Source organism: Helianthus annuus, chromosome 3 (assembly GCF_002127325.2).
Source record: "Helianthus annuus cultivar XRQ/B chromosome 3, HanXRQr2.0-SUNRISE, whole genome shotgun sequence".
Taxonomy (NCBI): Eukaryota; Viridiplantae; Streptophyta; class Magnoliopsida; order Asterales; family Asteraceae; genus Helianthus; species Helianthus annuus.
Window position 1 is genome coordinate 61006103 of NC_035435.2, and position 14756 is coordinate 61020858.

Sequence of the window (14756 nt, forward strand, 5' to 3'; positions counted from 1 at the left end):
TTTCTAAGACTCCAACCTAGCTTGAATTCCACAAAGCAGCAAACATCCTAAGCAGTCAAACACCTGTCACATACGGGTCAATACACATAGTGTAAAGGTGAGCATACAAGTTTGGTAATAGTAATAGAGTTCGAAATAGTTTACGCATAACCAACATGTAACATGTACAAAGTGAAGGCAAGTAGGTTATCGACAGAGAAATATGCACAGACGTGACTGCGAGTTGTAGAATGTGTAACACGTATCCCCACTGGGACATGTGAAGTAAAGCCCTAAACAACCCCTGTCCACGACAGGTGCTGAGTCCAAACTGTAGTACTATCGTTTCTAAGGTGTCAGGCAACAATCACTGTGTTAACATAACATACAAGCATTCATCGAATAACACGTATAACATGCGAGAACGATTAGCGTATAAATAGTGTTTGTGTTGTGTGTAGATTGTGATTTAGAGTAAGTAACGTATGTAACACCCAAGAGTGCGTAAAGCAAAAAGGATTCGAGTATACTCACAGATTGTGTTTAACAATTAAACACGCTCTTGGATTGAAGGGAGCGCTGAGAGATATTAGCCTGAACAGTTAACGATAGCATAACGATAAGCGGCGTGTAAAACGGTGCAAAGTGATAAGTGTCAGATGGTAATCCAATCGGATGGCAGTCCGATCGGATGGCCAGTCGATCAGATATCAATCTGTTCGGACGGTCATCTGATCGGATGGCCATTCGATTGGATTGACACCTCGTTTGGTGAAGATGTGTTTGTGTTTGATGGTTTGTCTTTTGAAGTTTTCGTTGTAGCATTTTGAAAACAGAGAAGTATCGGTCGATCGATTGAACGGTGGTTCGATCGGGTGACGATCCGTTCGGCGAGGTATTTCTCAGAGAACAAGTTCACAGCAGTGTTGTCACTCAATCGGATGGTCTACCGATCGGGTGGCAATCCGTTAGAACTGGTAATGCATGTTTTAAGTGTTGAAGTCCAAATGTCACATGGTGGGACGGTCGTTCGATCGGATGGCAATCCGATCGGACGGTAATCTGTTCGACGTTCAAAACTTTGAAAAGGTTGAATAAATGTTTAAGTGTCAAACCAAGTTCAAGCCGATCGGACGGCTGTCCGATCGGATGGCAATCCGATCGAACGGCAATCCGTCCAACGGCCTGATCGTCTTGTCACTTGATTGTTTTGAGAGTTTGTAGTTTTGATCGAGACGATGTGATAACATGCCAACCAATCAGAAACCTCGTCAAGACTCAAGTGACCCGATCGAACAGGAACCACCCTAGTCCGACTAGTTAACTGTTCGAGACGGTGTTTCATGTTTAACCTGAAATTGGTAGTCTCTTGGATAGAATCCAGATCTTCAACAACACATCAACAAGAAGGAGTAGAAGATCAGAACAAGCTCCGATTCTATCGATTTTGAGTGCATTAAGTGTAAAAGAGTTGAAAGAAAGTTAGAAACCATCTTTCAATCCTTTTAACTGTGAATATGTTCAGATCTATGCAAGATCTTTGTTTATTCATGTGGAAATCCTTCAGATCTGAGTTGTTCTTGGTGGAGTGAGGCCAATAATTGAAGTTCCTAAGAACTCCATGATGACATCATCCTAGAACACCTCAAATCCGTTGATTTCACGGTTAAAAGTTAAGATTCAAAAGATAGGAAGATGAATAAGTGCCTGTAGATCATAGAAGTACCAGATTTAGGTTGGAAACTTACAAGAATTGCGAGGAATCGAGAGAAAGAAGAGCTTGAGTGCGGCTGGGTCGAGTGAGAGCTGTCACATCACAAATGATGTGACAGGTTGGTATTTATAGGGTTTCCCAAAAAGGAAAGTGCAAGGGATTGGTGGGTCACCGATCGGATGACTGTCCAATCGGGTGGCAATCCGATCGGATGGCAATCCGATCAGTTGGCCATCCGATCGAGCGGTCACTCGATCGAGCGGCTCCGACGATTTTGAGTTTCGGTGTTTTGTTTCGTGCGTTGGGTTTTGCGATGCGTTTCGAGTGAGCGATGCGATAGAATTTCCCATTAGTTACACCATTAATCCCAACTACTATATCTAACATACAATCACTATAATTAACTTGCGTTTAGCATTTGCGATTCGATTGCGATAGAGTTGCGATTGCGTTTCGATTAATCACCACAATATAAACATAAGTAAACATGCACAAGTAATACATAAATAGCACACACACGTAAAACAATATTCAGAATCTATAATTCAAGGCGCGAATGCGATAAAGCAAATTAACTATGTGATAAATAGCGATAAATTGTCACACCCTGACTTTTGCTGAAGCGTATGCGTGTGACTTAATCGGTTCTCATTGCATTCGATTATAATAAACAACTATATGATCAAAATGATGTTCACCCATTCAAAGGTTTGAAATATTATAACACAAGTCATTTAAGTTTCAACCAAAACCCTCAAGTTATGATACAAACAAAAGTGGATGATATCTAAACTTGAAATTTACATCTTGAAAATAACACCAGCGCCCAAGAGCCAACTTGTTTCCTGAAATACATGTAAGTTTTGGAAAATCGTCAACATAATGTTGGTGTGAGTTCATGCAGTCTTTGTATAAAAATTTAAGCATTCGTTGTAGAAAACATGGTATGTAATTGTACTGAAATATGTACTTCTGTAAATGTAAGGAAATCGAGATCGCTAATGCAAGGCCATTAACATGTGACACGACATAGGAAGCATCCAAACCATAGGCATTTTTAGTTGTCGATTCCACGACTGTCGATTCACGACTAGAGACACAAAAGCACTGCTTGGTAAAAGAATGGCCAAGAGTGTGGTTGCCTGAAATCCATTAGATCTAACCTTTTGTTCTGCGGTCTTGGTATGTAACTGATTAATGGTGCTTATGGCACCCTATTTGTGACATGATCTAAAGTATCATTCCTTAGTTTTTGTATTCAACATACCATAACACATGTATTTTTCTCAAGTTTAGAAAACAAGTAAAAGTTTAAAAGTGGGGACATGAACTCACAACTTTGCGTATCCTGCGCCGTAAACTTCACCGGTTGGTTTTGTAATGTCGTGACCTATACGTATTCTATGTATGTTAGTCACTAGACTTGTATCACACAAGTACAAGTCACCATCTTTTGTTTATGTATATGTTCTTTGTATGTTCAATCTTTGTGAGGGTCGTGCCCTTGTTTGTCGGGTCTCGCCCGTTTGTCATGCCTTTGCAGTTTTTGTATATAATGTATTTTTGTAAATATATATTTTACTTCTCAAATGTATATTCATTCATGTAGTCCCTTTTTAAGGTAATAGATGTTAAAAATAATTTATATTTTTAACTTTTCATGTATGTTACTTATATTATTTTCCCAAAAATAAATATAAGTATTTCGTAAAATAATATCCTCAATATTATTTTGGTACAAGTATTCTTAGGAAAGTATACTTGTATTTTATGTAAATACTTGTGTATTTTTCACCAAAAATCAATACTTTGATTTCTATTTTTTCCGGAATTAGATTTCTTAAAAATAATATATTTTTAAGACTTGTAAGAAATATATATATTTTGTCATGCTATAAAATATATATAATCATTCTCGTTATTCACCCGATTTTTGTATACTTGTATACTTATGTATTCTCATGTAGTTGTACGTGTATTTTTGTATTCATACTCCTTGGGAGTATTTAGTGTATTTTCAAGTCCTTAATACACTATTACATATAATATACACAATATACACTTAGCACGAAATTTGGTGATTACTAAGTATATATATTTTCCCCAAAAATATACATTCTTAATATTGATTTTAACTTGAAGAAATCACCACTTCTTGACTTGAAATTTACACAAAAAAATTAGGGAAACCTTGGTAATATTTTTAGGAAATAAGTTTCACCAAAACTTATATTTTTCTAAGTGTCAAAATTTTATAAAAATTTTGACATAGTTTCCCCTAAAAAAGGAGGTTTCCCATGTTTTCAAAACATGTGTTTATTTTCTTTTCAACTTCAAAACAATTTTCCAACAATAATCATCAACAACAAACACTAATTCTTTCATACGAAACATCATGGTGAGCTTGATCCTTGTTAAAAATGTGTAGTCTTTTAGATCTACACTTAACATGTTATGATCTTTTCAAAAATAAGTGTTCTTGAATATTTTAAACAAACTTATGTGAAATTTTATTTTATTAACCAACTCATCCATGAGTTTAATGGTCTTTAAAGTTTGTAAATCATGTTCTAAAAACACTTTTATGTTTATTAGAAGGATCATTATTTTTAACATCATGTTTAACCATGGATCTTTCAAGATCCATTCTTAATATTTTTAGATCATTCATAAGCAAGCTTTGTGTTAAACTTTTTAACAAACTTTTCATAGATATTATTTTCAAAAATTAGTTTAACACACACTTTATTACTTCAAGATTACAGTTTATGTGTATAAATTAGTTATTAAAGTCAATAATACATACCCAAATAAAAAGTTAACCAAAGCTTGGAAATCAAAAGTAATACATAAAAGATTTGTTTTCACCAAGGGATGTAAGAGATTAGCCAAGCATAACCATTGGTTGACAAGAACTCTAACTATCAATCTTGAATCCCGAGACTACTACACACTCTAAATTCCAACGATTGTGGTGTTGGAGTGGTGGTGAAGTGAGAGATAGGGCTGCTAAGGGATGGATTGCAATTGAACCAAGCACCCCTATTTATAACTGGAAACATGCTTCTCACACGGTCTCGTGCCCGAAGGGCACGACCCCGTGTCTTATTCTTCTTTTTCTCTGTCTTCATTTAACTAGACGTATCAGTCCGTATTCACACACGACCCCGTGGTCTTGTACTTGATGTACTATAGGAGATTTTGTATATCTGGGAGTTGATCACGACTCGTGTCTCTTGTCTGCTTCTGTTTGTCTTGACTTGTATGGATTCTTGAATGTGGCACGACCCCATGCTTTGGTGGCACGGCCTCGTGTTTATCTTCTGACATGTTGTTTTTGGTCTTAGGGTGAAGCTCGGAGAGTTATTATGATGTGTCAACTTCTATTTTTTGTATTTATGTTGGTTTTTGCTTTTAGTTTGTTCCTTTTGTACATTTAAGCTCTTTTAATACTGAAAATCAAAAGTATACAAAAAAACGTATGTCTTCCAACAACATTAGCACATAAAAGGGTTGATTTTATACATAATTTGATATAATTTATATGCTGTATTTTGTGCATATCAATCGCGAACAAGTTACAATTGTATAACTAACTTTTACACGTTTATATAAAAAAAAAATCACCAAAATAAAACAATGTTAGGCTATTTTTAATAAGGTTTAGGCCATGGAGTATGGGGCGGGGGTTTGGGCGTGGGTTGGGGGAAAACGCCCAAGGCACCACCCCGGGTGGGTTTGGGTTGGGGCGTGGCCCTTGGGGCTTGGCTTTCAAGCCGGGCGTGGGGCGGGGAGACATGCTAGCTGGCTTGCTCTTATTGGCTTGCTCTTTTTGTATTATTTTTTTTAACAATCTGCCACACCCAACCCACGCCCCGCCATACTCCAGGGACACGTAATCAGGCGGTGGGGGGCTCCCATTCCACGTGTCAACAAATGCCTCGACCCAAACCTAACCCAAACCCCACCATACCCCAGCTTTTTGGAAAAGAGATATGAGATGAAGCTAGATGTGGGGTTGATGATGGGGAACAACATTATTAATGAACGCAATAATGAATGCAAATCATACATGCTATACGTACTCTTATGGAGTATATTAATTATTGAAAAATTCATTTTTGAGATCTGGATGCTTTATTTTATATTAAATTTTGTTTAAAAAAATAGGTGGTCCCAATGAAAATTAGGTTTTTTATTCTTTTTATTTATTGTTAAGGGTATTTAATTTAATTCAATTCTTTTGTTTATTAGACTACATGTACTGGGGCGCGAGGAAGAAGGATAGCGCCGCTATGGCGCCTACAACACCGCCCCCAGGGGCGCTATGTTTCAAAAATGGGTGGAGGGCTTGAAATTTTTCGCGGCGTTATTGTTGTTTGGTTAATTGAGTTGGCCAATCAAAAATAGAAGAGTTTTTTTATATTAATTAATAAAACTTAAAATTATTAAATAGGTAATGATGGGTAGGGGTTTTATGACTACGGCCTCAAATTGCATAACGCCCCATAAAGCCCCTTGCTGACGTGGCACGACACGTGTCGCATAACGCCCCCAAAAGGGCTTTATGACTACACATGGCCTTAGAAAAAGAAAAGAGAATGTCCATACAAGACGATGGTCATTTGTTACCACTAGAAAAATATTGGATTAACATAATTTCAGAAAGAAAAAACTACATAAATCCGTAATACATCCATTGTAAATAGCCGAATAACGTTAATGAGTTAAATAAGGCATAAGATACTAAGAGGTTATGAGTTCAATTCTCACGGTATATAAATTTAGCCATTAAAAAGATATAAATATATATATAAATCCGTAATACTAGTTAACTAACTATAGAAGGAAAGTTGGGGAATAGTGCCAGTCAGTTTTTTCATTGATTCAGTCAAATTATGATTTTATTATTAGTTTAAAATTACGATTTCTCCCCAGTTCATAATAAAATTTTTGTTTTTGCCCCAGCTAAAAAATACGATTTTGTCCTCACTTAAAAATTACATTTTTGCCCCCAGTTTAAAATAAAATTATAGTTTTGCCATCAACTAAAAGTTACGATTTTTCCTGACACTTCCCCATTGGTCCAGCCAAATTACGATTTTATCCTTAGTTTAAAATTACGATTTCAGCCCATTTAAAAAAAATTTGGTTTTGCCCCCAGCTCAAAATTATGATTTTGCCATCAGTTAAAAGTTACGTTTTTGCCCCCAGCTCAAACTAAAATTACGGTTTTGCCCACAACTAAAAGTTACGAATTTTTCCTTACTCAAAATATGATTTTGCCTCCGGTTCAAAATTGCAATTTTTCCATCGTTTTTTTGGCAAAACTATTGACTCAATATAGTTTTTATTCGTGTCAACCAGCTTCCTTGCACTCGCTCATTGGTCTTGACAAATTACCGTTTTGCCCCAGATCTAAATTACATGTTTGCCATTGTTTTAGTTTTTTATAGCAAAACTATAATAGTGTTTTAGTTTACTTGGTTGACTCGATGTATTTTTTTTGAGATCGTATTATAAATGTCATATACAAGTAATCGAAATACATAGATATATATTATTAAACTGAGAAATATTCGATTTAACATCTCGCAACACGTACGGCACATACCTATAGTATACCACATGGACCAAATAAAAAAACCTCCCAAAATAAAACAATGAAAGGTGATTGTGGGGTTCAAGATGGAGCACATCATACCTAGGATCATATAATATATTATTATATCATCATCATCATCATCAATGAATACAAATCACACCTACTATACGACATACGCAGTCCATTCTCATATGTTAATTATTAAAAAAATACATAAATACCCTGAATCTCACTTCTCACACACACGTTCCAATCTCATCTCATCTCATCTACTGAAGCCGATTGTACTACACTATCTTAGCAATGAACAGCCTCCAGATCCGCCGTTAGCTTCCGATCACGGTACGCCTTTTCTTCATCTTCAGATCTGTTCGCGCAAACAACTTTATACTTTATTATGATCTCGATCAGTTCGCTCTTTTTATAATTAGTATCTGTTCAAAGTTTGGTAGCCTCATGATGCAGCAATTAATTTAGTACTAATAGTCTTGTGCCTTTGGGATTATCTTTTCTTTTAATCACCTAGAATTGCAAAACATTTGTGATCAGAAGAGAAGAGTTGGTCTAAATTCAAATACAAATATGATGCTTGTCTAAGTAGTTAATGCGGTAAAATATCGGATATCGGTCAAGGACCGATGTTTGAGATATTGGTTATCGTGGTGGGATATCGCTAATTTTAATATCATGGTAAATTTATTTATATAGCAATTTAACACCAACAATTGTAACAAGTAAAGAACTGACTAAGACTTAAGACACTAACATTTAACAGTAACAACTAACAATTAAGACTTAAAACACTAATAGCAACAATAAGAAGAAAAATGAACGGTAGAAATAAGAAGAATGGTACTGATATCGGGAAAATCGGTGATTTATCGATCAAATATCGGACAATATCGCTGATATTATCGGTACCAATTTTCTGACCAATATTTTGTACCGCTATCTCGGCAGGGGACCGATAACCGATATATCACTAATATATTGGGATCTTAACTACATTGCTTGTACACTTTGACAAATAGCATATCTCTTTGGAATTTCAACTATAAGATGATGTAGACTTTTAATTAAGTTCTAAAGTCAGTAATTTATTTATTTTCACTTCAAAAGTTTGACAACATTGTGTTTGAATCGCAGGTTTCAGACATATAATACTACATACTTCAAATCAACACAAATGGCAGTGCCAAAACACTCCAAGTCCGATGGAAGAAAATCAACAAACACTTGCTGTTCTACGGTTACACTGGTGGCTTTCGTAGCCCTGTGTTTGGTAGGCGTATGGATGATGACATCATCCTCTGTTGTCCCTCTTCAAAATCTAGACACTACACAGAAGAACGATATAATTACCAAGAGTTACGATACCGAAGATAGCTCTGGCGAGAACACTGTAAACACTGCAACGCTCGATGACAGCAAACCCAAACAGTTTGAGGATAACCCTGGTGATTTACCCGATGATGCCACAAAAGGAGATAGCAATGTAAATTCTCAACAGGACAACAACAACAATAATAATAATCCGAAAGAGGACGATGAAACGACAAACGAAAGTGAAAAAGAGACAAAGCAAGATGAACAAGAAAACAATGAATATGGTAAAGAATCGAAATACGGAGTCGATTCACAGTTAGAAAAGGTGGAAAGTGAGGGTAAAAACGACAAAACCGATGCTCCAAAAACTGAGGTATTGCCTTCTGGGGCCGAGTCAGAGCTTTTGAGTGAAACATCGGTTAAAAACGGGTCATTTTCAACTCAAGCATCAGAGTCAAGTAAAGAAAAGGAAGGGCAGAAGTCGGTAAAACCTGAGAATAACAAAGGGTATAACTGGAAACTTTGCAATGTTACGGCTGGGCCAGATTATATTCCGTGCCTTGATAATTTGCAAGCTATTCGGAGCCTTAGGACCACTAAGCATTATGAACATAGGGAACGACACTGTCCTGAGAACCCTCCTACTTGTCTTGTTCCTTTGCCTGAAGGATACCAACGCCCGATTAAGTGGCCTACAAGCAGAGAAAAGGTATACAAGTTTTTTTTTTTTTTAAATTACTTTTATTTATGCTAATGGATGTACTGCCTCCTTTCTTCATGCATTTATAAACCATTATGCGCTAGTTATGATTTCTAACGCAATGCTTTTACAATGATAATCTCAATCGTTGAATAAACTGATTCGGCGTTTGTACATATTAAAATAACTAAATTAGTCTGTGGATGACTTTTAACACATTCTACTCATTCACCTGTTAGCTTTTATTTTGTTTGAAAATGTTTTGAGATAATACACTAATCAAATGGACCCATTCGATAAGTATATGGGTTGAAACTGCCATATCTAATAGCTATACATTGTGTTTTTTTTCTGCAGATATGGTACCATAACGTTCCTCACACAAAGCTGGCAGTGCTTAAGGGGCACCAAAACTGGGTTAAAGTTGATGGCGAATATCTAACATTCCCTGGTGGTGGAACTCAGTTTAAGCACGGTGCCCTCCATTACATCGATTTCATACAAGAAGTAACGCTCCTAACCACCTTCGTAATGTTATATTACGTGCTTCTTGATTAGTCAATCACATAGAAATTTGACCCCTATAGAAGATGCATTTATCTACTTATAATAATATTGCTTTTAGCGTACGTTGCAAAGGATTCATTTAGTCACATATTATTTTGAGTAAAATGTCATTTTCGTCCCTAAGGTTTGGCCAGTTTTGCGGCTTTCGTCCAAATGTTTGTTTTTCCGCATCTGGTCCAAAAGGTTTGAAATCTTGCCGTTTTCATCCTGCTTGTTAACTCCATCCATGTTTCTCCGTTAAGTCGGGGGTATTTTTGTCTTTTTTATTAACTTAAAGGGAAATTCGGTCTTTTGAATTCTTGTACATAAAGTGACAAAGACCGAATTGCCCTTTAAGTTAACAAAAAAGACGGAAATACCCCTGAGCCAATGGTGAAAAATGGAGTTAACGAGCTGGATGAAAATGGCATGATTTCAAACCTTTTGGATCCAGATGCGGAACAACAAACCTTTGGACGAAAGTCGCAAAACTGGCCAAACCTCAGGGACGAAAGTGGCATTTTACTCTATTATTCTTGTAGATAAAAACAGAGAGGTTTAACCATAGAATTTTTTTATCAATAGTACTAAGATTATATCTATTCTTAAAATAAATATTGTTACAACAGAATGTGCCTGAGATTGCATGGGGAAAGCGGTCACGTGTAGTATTAGACGTTGGATGTGGGGTGGCTAGCTTCGGAGGATTTCTGTTTGATAGAGATGTGTTGGCAATGTCTCTTGCTCCTAAAGACGAACATGAAGCTCAGGTTCAGTTTGCACTCGAAAGAGGAATTCCCGCCATTTCTGCTGTCATGGGCACACAAAGACTTACTTTTCCAGCTAGAGTATTCGATGTTGTTCATTGTGCACGTTGCAGAGTTCCTTGGCATATTGAAGGTATTTTATTATATATTGGAATTAACAAGCAATTACTATCGCAAGATATAATAGGTGACAAATGAGCAGGTTAAGTAGTTATCAATCGGGTCGCGTTTACCCACAAATTCTTCTTTATCAATTTTATATTTTAATGCACTAATTATGAGAAAAGTTAATATTATTACAATAATGAGATTTGTTTTTTCTTTTGGCAGTTTTATTATTACTACAATAGAAAGTATATATTTTTTCTTTCACCCATTTATTTATATAACCTTAAAATCAAAACTCTACCCCTAACTTTTAGTATAGTGTCAAAATTAAACCCTCAACTTTGTAAATGTCATTTTGACCCCCTCAAGTTTCTAAAGTTTCGAGTTTACTCTAAAACTAATTTCTTACGTTTTTATTTTAATGCATGTGCCGGTATAAGTTCGAGTTCGTCTATGCTTTAACGTATTTTTTGACTAGAAACGAATCGGGGAAGTTATAACATGTTTTATTTTTATGTATGTTTTGAGCTGGACTACATTTTGACGTAACTTTGGTTGGAAACAAATCGGGTCAAATTTAATACGTTTTCATTCAATGGTGTAAATTTAAGTTACTATACGTTTCGACATAAATATAGTTCGGAAACGAGTCGGGTCAATTGTAATCTATACTTTATCACGCCACGTACGATGCCACCACACGTGTTTATTTTATGTACGTTTTGAGTTGGTCTACATTTCGATGTAAATAATACATTTTCATTCAACAGTATGAATTCGGATTACGTTTCAACGTAAATTTAGTTTGTAAACGAGTCGGGCTTTTGTCAATAAAGTATCACGTCGCATACGGCGCCGCTGAAACGAGCGGCAGGTAAGAAAACTAGTTTGAGTTAAAACACAACCTAAAGCGAAAGTATTTTTTTTCCATAAAATATTCAGTAATTTTTTTATATATTCATCCCTAGGTGGTAAGCTTCTTCTAGAGCTGAATCGTCTATTGCGACCTGGTGGCTATTTTGTGTGGTCTGCTACTCCTATCTATCAGAAAAATCCCGAAGATGTTGGAATTTGGGACGGTATGCATTTTTAGCTATTTATAACAATGTTTTATTGTAAAAGCAGTTGCTTGCGGGACCCAACTAATGACTGATTACCTATTTTCAAAATTCTGGCAGCAATGAAAAAGTTGACCAAGTCAATGTGCTGGGAAGTTCAGGCAGTCGGGAAGGATAAGGTTAATAAAGTAGGTGTGGCTGTTTATCGTAAACCAATGTCTAATGAATGCTATGAAGGACGACAACAAAACGAGCCTCCGATGTGTAATGAATCTGATGATCCAAATGCTGCTTGGTACTTTTCGTTATTCAAAACGTATTGGGTTCGGTCAAAAAGTGTAATTTAGAGTACATGTTGGGTTGGGTTGACTTGAAACACTCATTTCAACATTTTATTAATTTTTTAATGAATTTTAAATGTATTAGTTAAGAGTAAAGAGTAAAGTACACGAATGGTCCCTGTGGTTTACCGGAATTTTGGAGTTGGTCCCTAGCTTTCCAGACGTACACGGATGGTCCCTGTGGTTTGCAATTTATAACGCATTTAGTCCCCAGCCAACAAATTTAAAGGTTATAGCATGTCCAACTTAGGGACTAAATGCGTTACAAAGTGCAAAAACCACAGGGACCATCCATGTACCTTTGGAAAAAGTTAGGGGCTAAATGCGTTACAATGTGCAAACCACATGGATCATCTGTGTACTTTTAGAAAGCTAGGGACTAAATCCAAAATTGGTTTTTTTTGAATAAACCCAATTAGCAGGTTTTTTTCATTAAAATTACACTTAGGTCAACTTTGAAGCCATTGACTCGCTTGACCGGTTTTACTTATTACCTTATTTTTTGATTTACATTGTTAGTTTGTTACCCATTGAAATAACAAATATGATACATGCATGTGTATATTTGCAATTCTGGCTTCAATCAAATGTCGGTGACGGTTACGTGTCTGTTATATTTTACAGGAAAGTACCTTTGCAGACATGCATGCACAAGGTACCGGTTGCTGCACAGGTGCGTGGGTCCCAGTGGCCTGAACAATGGCCATCAAGGGTGGAAAAAGTACCTTACTGGTTGTTATCTTCACAAGTTGGTGTGTATGGAAAACCTGCACCCGATGATTTCTCTGCAGACTTTGAACACTGGAAACGCGTGGTCAACAAGTCTTATAAGAGTGGTCTCGGGATTGACTGGTCAACTGTGAGGAATGTCATGGACATGAGAGCTATCTATGGAGGGTAAGCGATAAATTTACTTTTGTACTCCTCCTTTAAACCAAAATAAATATCATGTTTTGGTCATTATGTATTTGAAATTTGACCAACAATAAATGTTATATTGCAGATTTGCAGCTGCTTTAAAAGACATGAATATTTGGGTGATGAACATTGTATCGGTTGATTCTCCAGATACGCTACCAATAATATACGAACGGGGCTTATTTGGAATATATCATGACTGGTGTGAATCGTTCAGCACATACCCAAGATCTTATGATCTTCTTCACGCAGACCATTTATTCTCCAAGATAAAAAACAAGTGAGCATCCCTATTATTTATTTTCCCGCATTAGCTGTATAATTTTAAATAGATCAAAATCTGTTATTTATATATCACAAACGGGTGGAATCACAAGAAGAAAGCTGATAAAGGAAACATGACAAATGGATCTCACGGAGTCACGGGTTAAAAGCTGATACCAACATGTATTTCTAATGCTTACCCTAAATTGCTCTGTTAAAAAACGTTACAGATTGTTACTGTGATAATTTAGTTTTGTAATCATTATCAATGCGTTAAATATTTCTGAATAATAAAAAAACAAAAACATACGAAAATTGTTTGCTCAACCTAGAGGCTGCAAAGTGAGCGGGTTGGGTTTGTTTTCTTGTGCTACATTAGTTGTACATAGAGGTTCTCTGTATATATATATATTAATCATATGTATATTTTTGTTATCTAATTTTGGGCGTTCAAGGATTAACAATATAATCTCGATTTTTATACTAATTTACAAAAATATTATATGAGACGTGTCACATACATGATGCTCTCACATATCTTATTATTTTCAGGTCGTGTCATAAATTGCCACCCTTTTTGCAAGTATTTGAATGCACGCAAGATGACTTTTGACCCGCTTAACTCATTTTAGTCTTATATAATTTGTTTATATACATATGAGTTAAATTTTACGTGTTTGTGTTTGACCTGTTACAGATGTAATATGACGGCTTTGGTTGCGGAGGTAGATCGAATACTGAGACCGGAAGGGAAACTTATTATTCGGGACACGGTAGATATTACAAATGAGGTTGAAAACATGGCGAGATCCATGAATTGGGAAGTGAGGTTAACTTACTCTAAAGACAAGGAAGGATTATTATGTGTCCAAAAGAGCATGTGGCGGCCGACTGAGTTAGAAACAATCCCGTATGCCATTGCTTAAATCGTTTGCACGTGGTCAGTGTTTCGACTTAGGTAAGAGGTTGCTCGTGGTTAGGGCTTGGTTTGATTTTAGGACATGCTATATTATGTTTATGTTGGAAAATGAATGTATTCTTGCTAGTGAGGAGGCATTAATATCAGAAAAACAGGATATGGAAATTTTGAATGTATTTTTGGCTTGGGTTTAAATGAATCAATTATTAATCTTTGATCATGTACAATATGAAAATTGAAAAATAGGGAATGGTCACCAATACTTATATAATTTTTTTTTTGAACGGCAACACTTCTATATTTAGATATAGAGCCCAACAAGAAACTGGAAACAGAAAGTTTCATATAATTTCTTTTTTGCTTTATGTTTTCGGATTCCCCTCATTGATAGTCAATTTTCTCGCAGCAAGCAAATACGACAACTTTTTGGTCATTATTCTCTTGTTCTTTGAGAACACGATTTACCGTGTATCGAATAATAAGTGGTGTACTCTATAACTAAAAAGTTGGT

General features: G+C 36.0%; 1 protein-coding gene across 1 annotated transcript; it reads left to right on the plus strand.

The window, feature by feature from the left end:
* The first annotated feature begins 7477 nt into the window (after nucleotides 1–7477).
* On the plus strand, nucleotides 7478–14465 carry LOC110930620 (probable methyltransferase PMT26). The gene is made up of 9 exons (XM_022173965.2): nucleotides 7478–7640; nucleotides 8445–9333; nucleotides 9682–9831; nucleotides 10500–10770; nucleotides 11714–11824; nucleotides 11924–12098; nucleotides 12769–13041; nucleotides 13148–13342; nucleotides 14024–14465. Exons 2-9 carry the CDS (start codon nucleotides 8485–8487, stop codon nucleotides 14250–14252), a joined length of 2253 nt encoding a protein of 750 aa, XP_022029657.1. The 5' UTR covers nucleotides 7478–7640; nucleotides 8445–8484; the 3' UTR covers nucleotides 14253–14465.
* Nucleotides 14466–14756: the final 291 nt, after the last annotated feature.

What these genes read in the sequence shown, in the direction of transcription:
- LOC110930620 (XM_022173965.2), top strand. Translation starts at nt 8,485, where the DNA reads ATGGCAGTGCCAAAACACTCCAAGTCCGATGGAAGAAAATCAACAAAC. An exon ending in ACATCGATTTCATACAAGAA is followed by an intron (nt 9,832 to 10,499) that starts GTAACGCTCCTA and finishes TTGTTACAACAG; the next exon opens with AATGTGCCTGAGATTGCATG. An exon ending in ATGAGAGCTATCTATGGAGG is followed by an intron (nt 13,042 to 13,147) that starts GTAAGCGATAAA and finishes GTTATATTGCAG; the next exon opens with ATTTGCAGCTGCTTTAAAAG.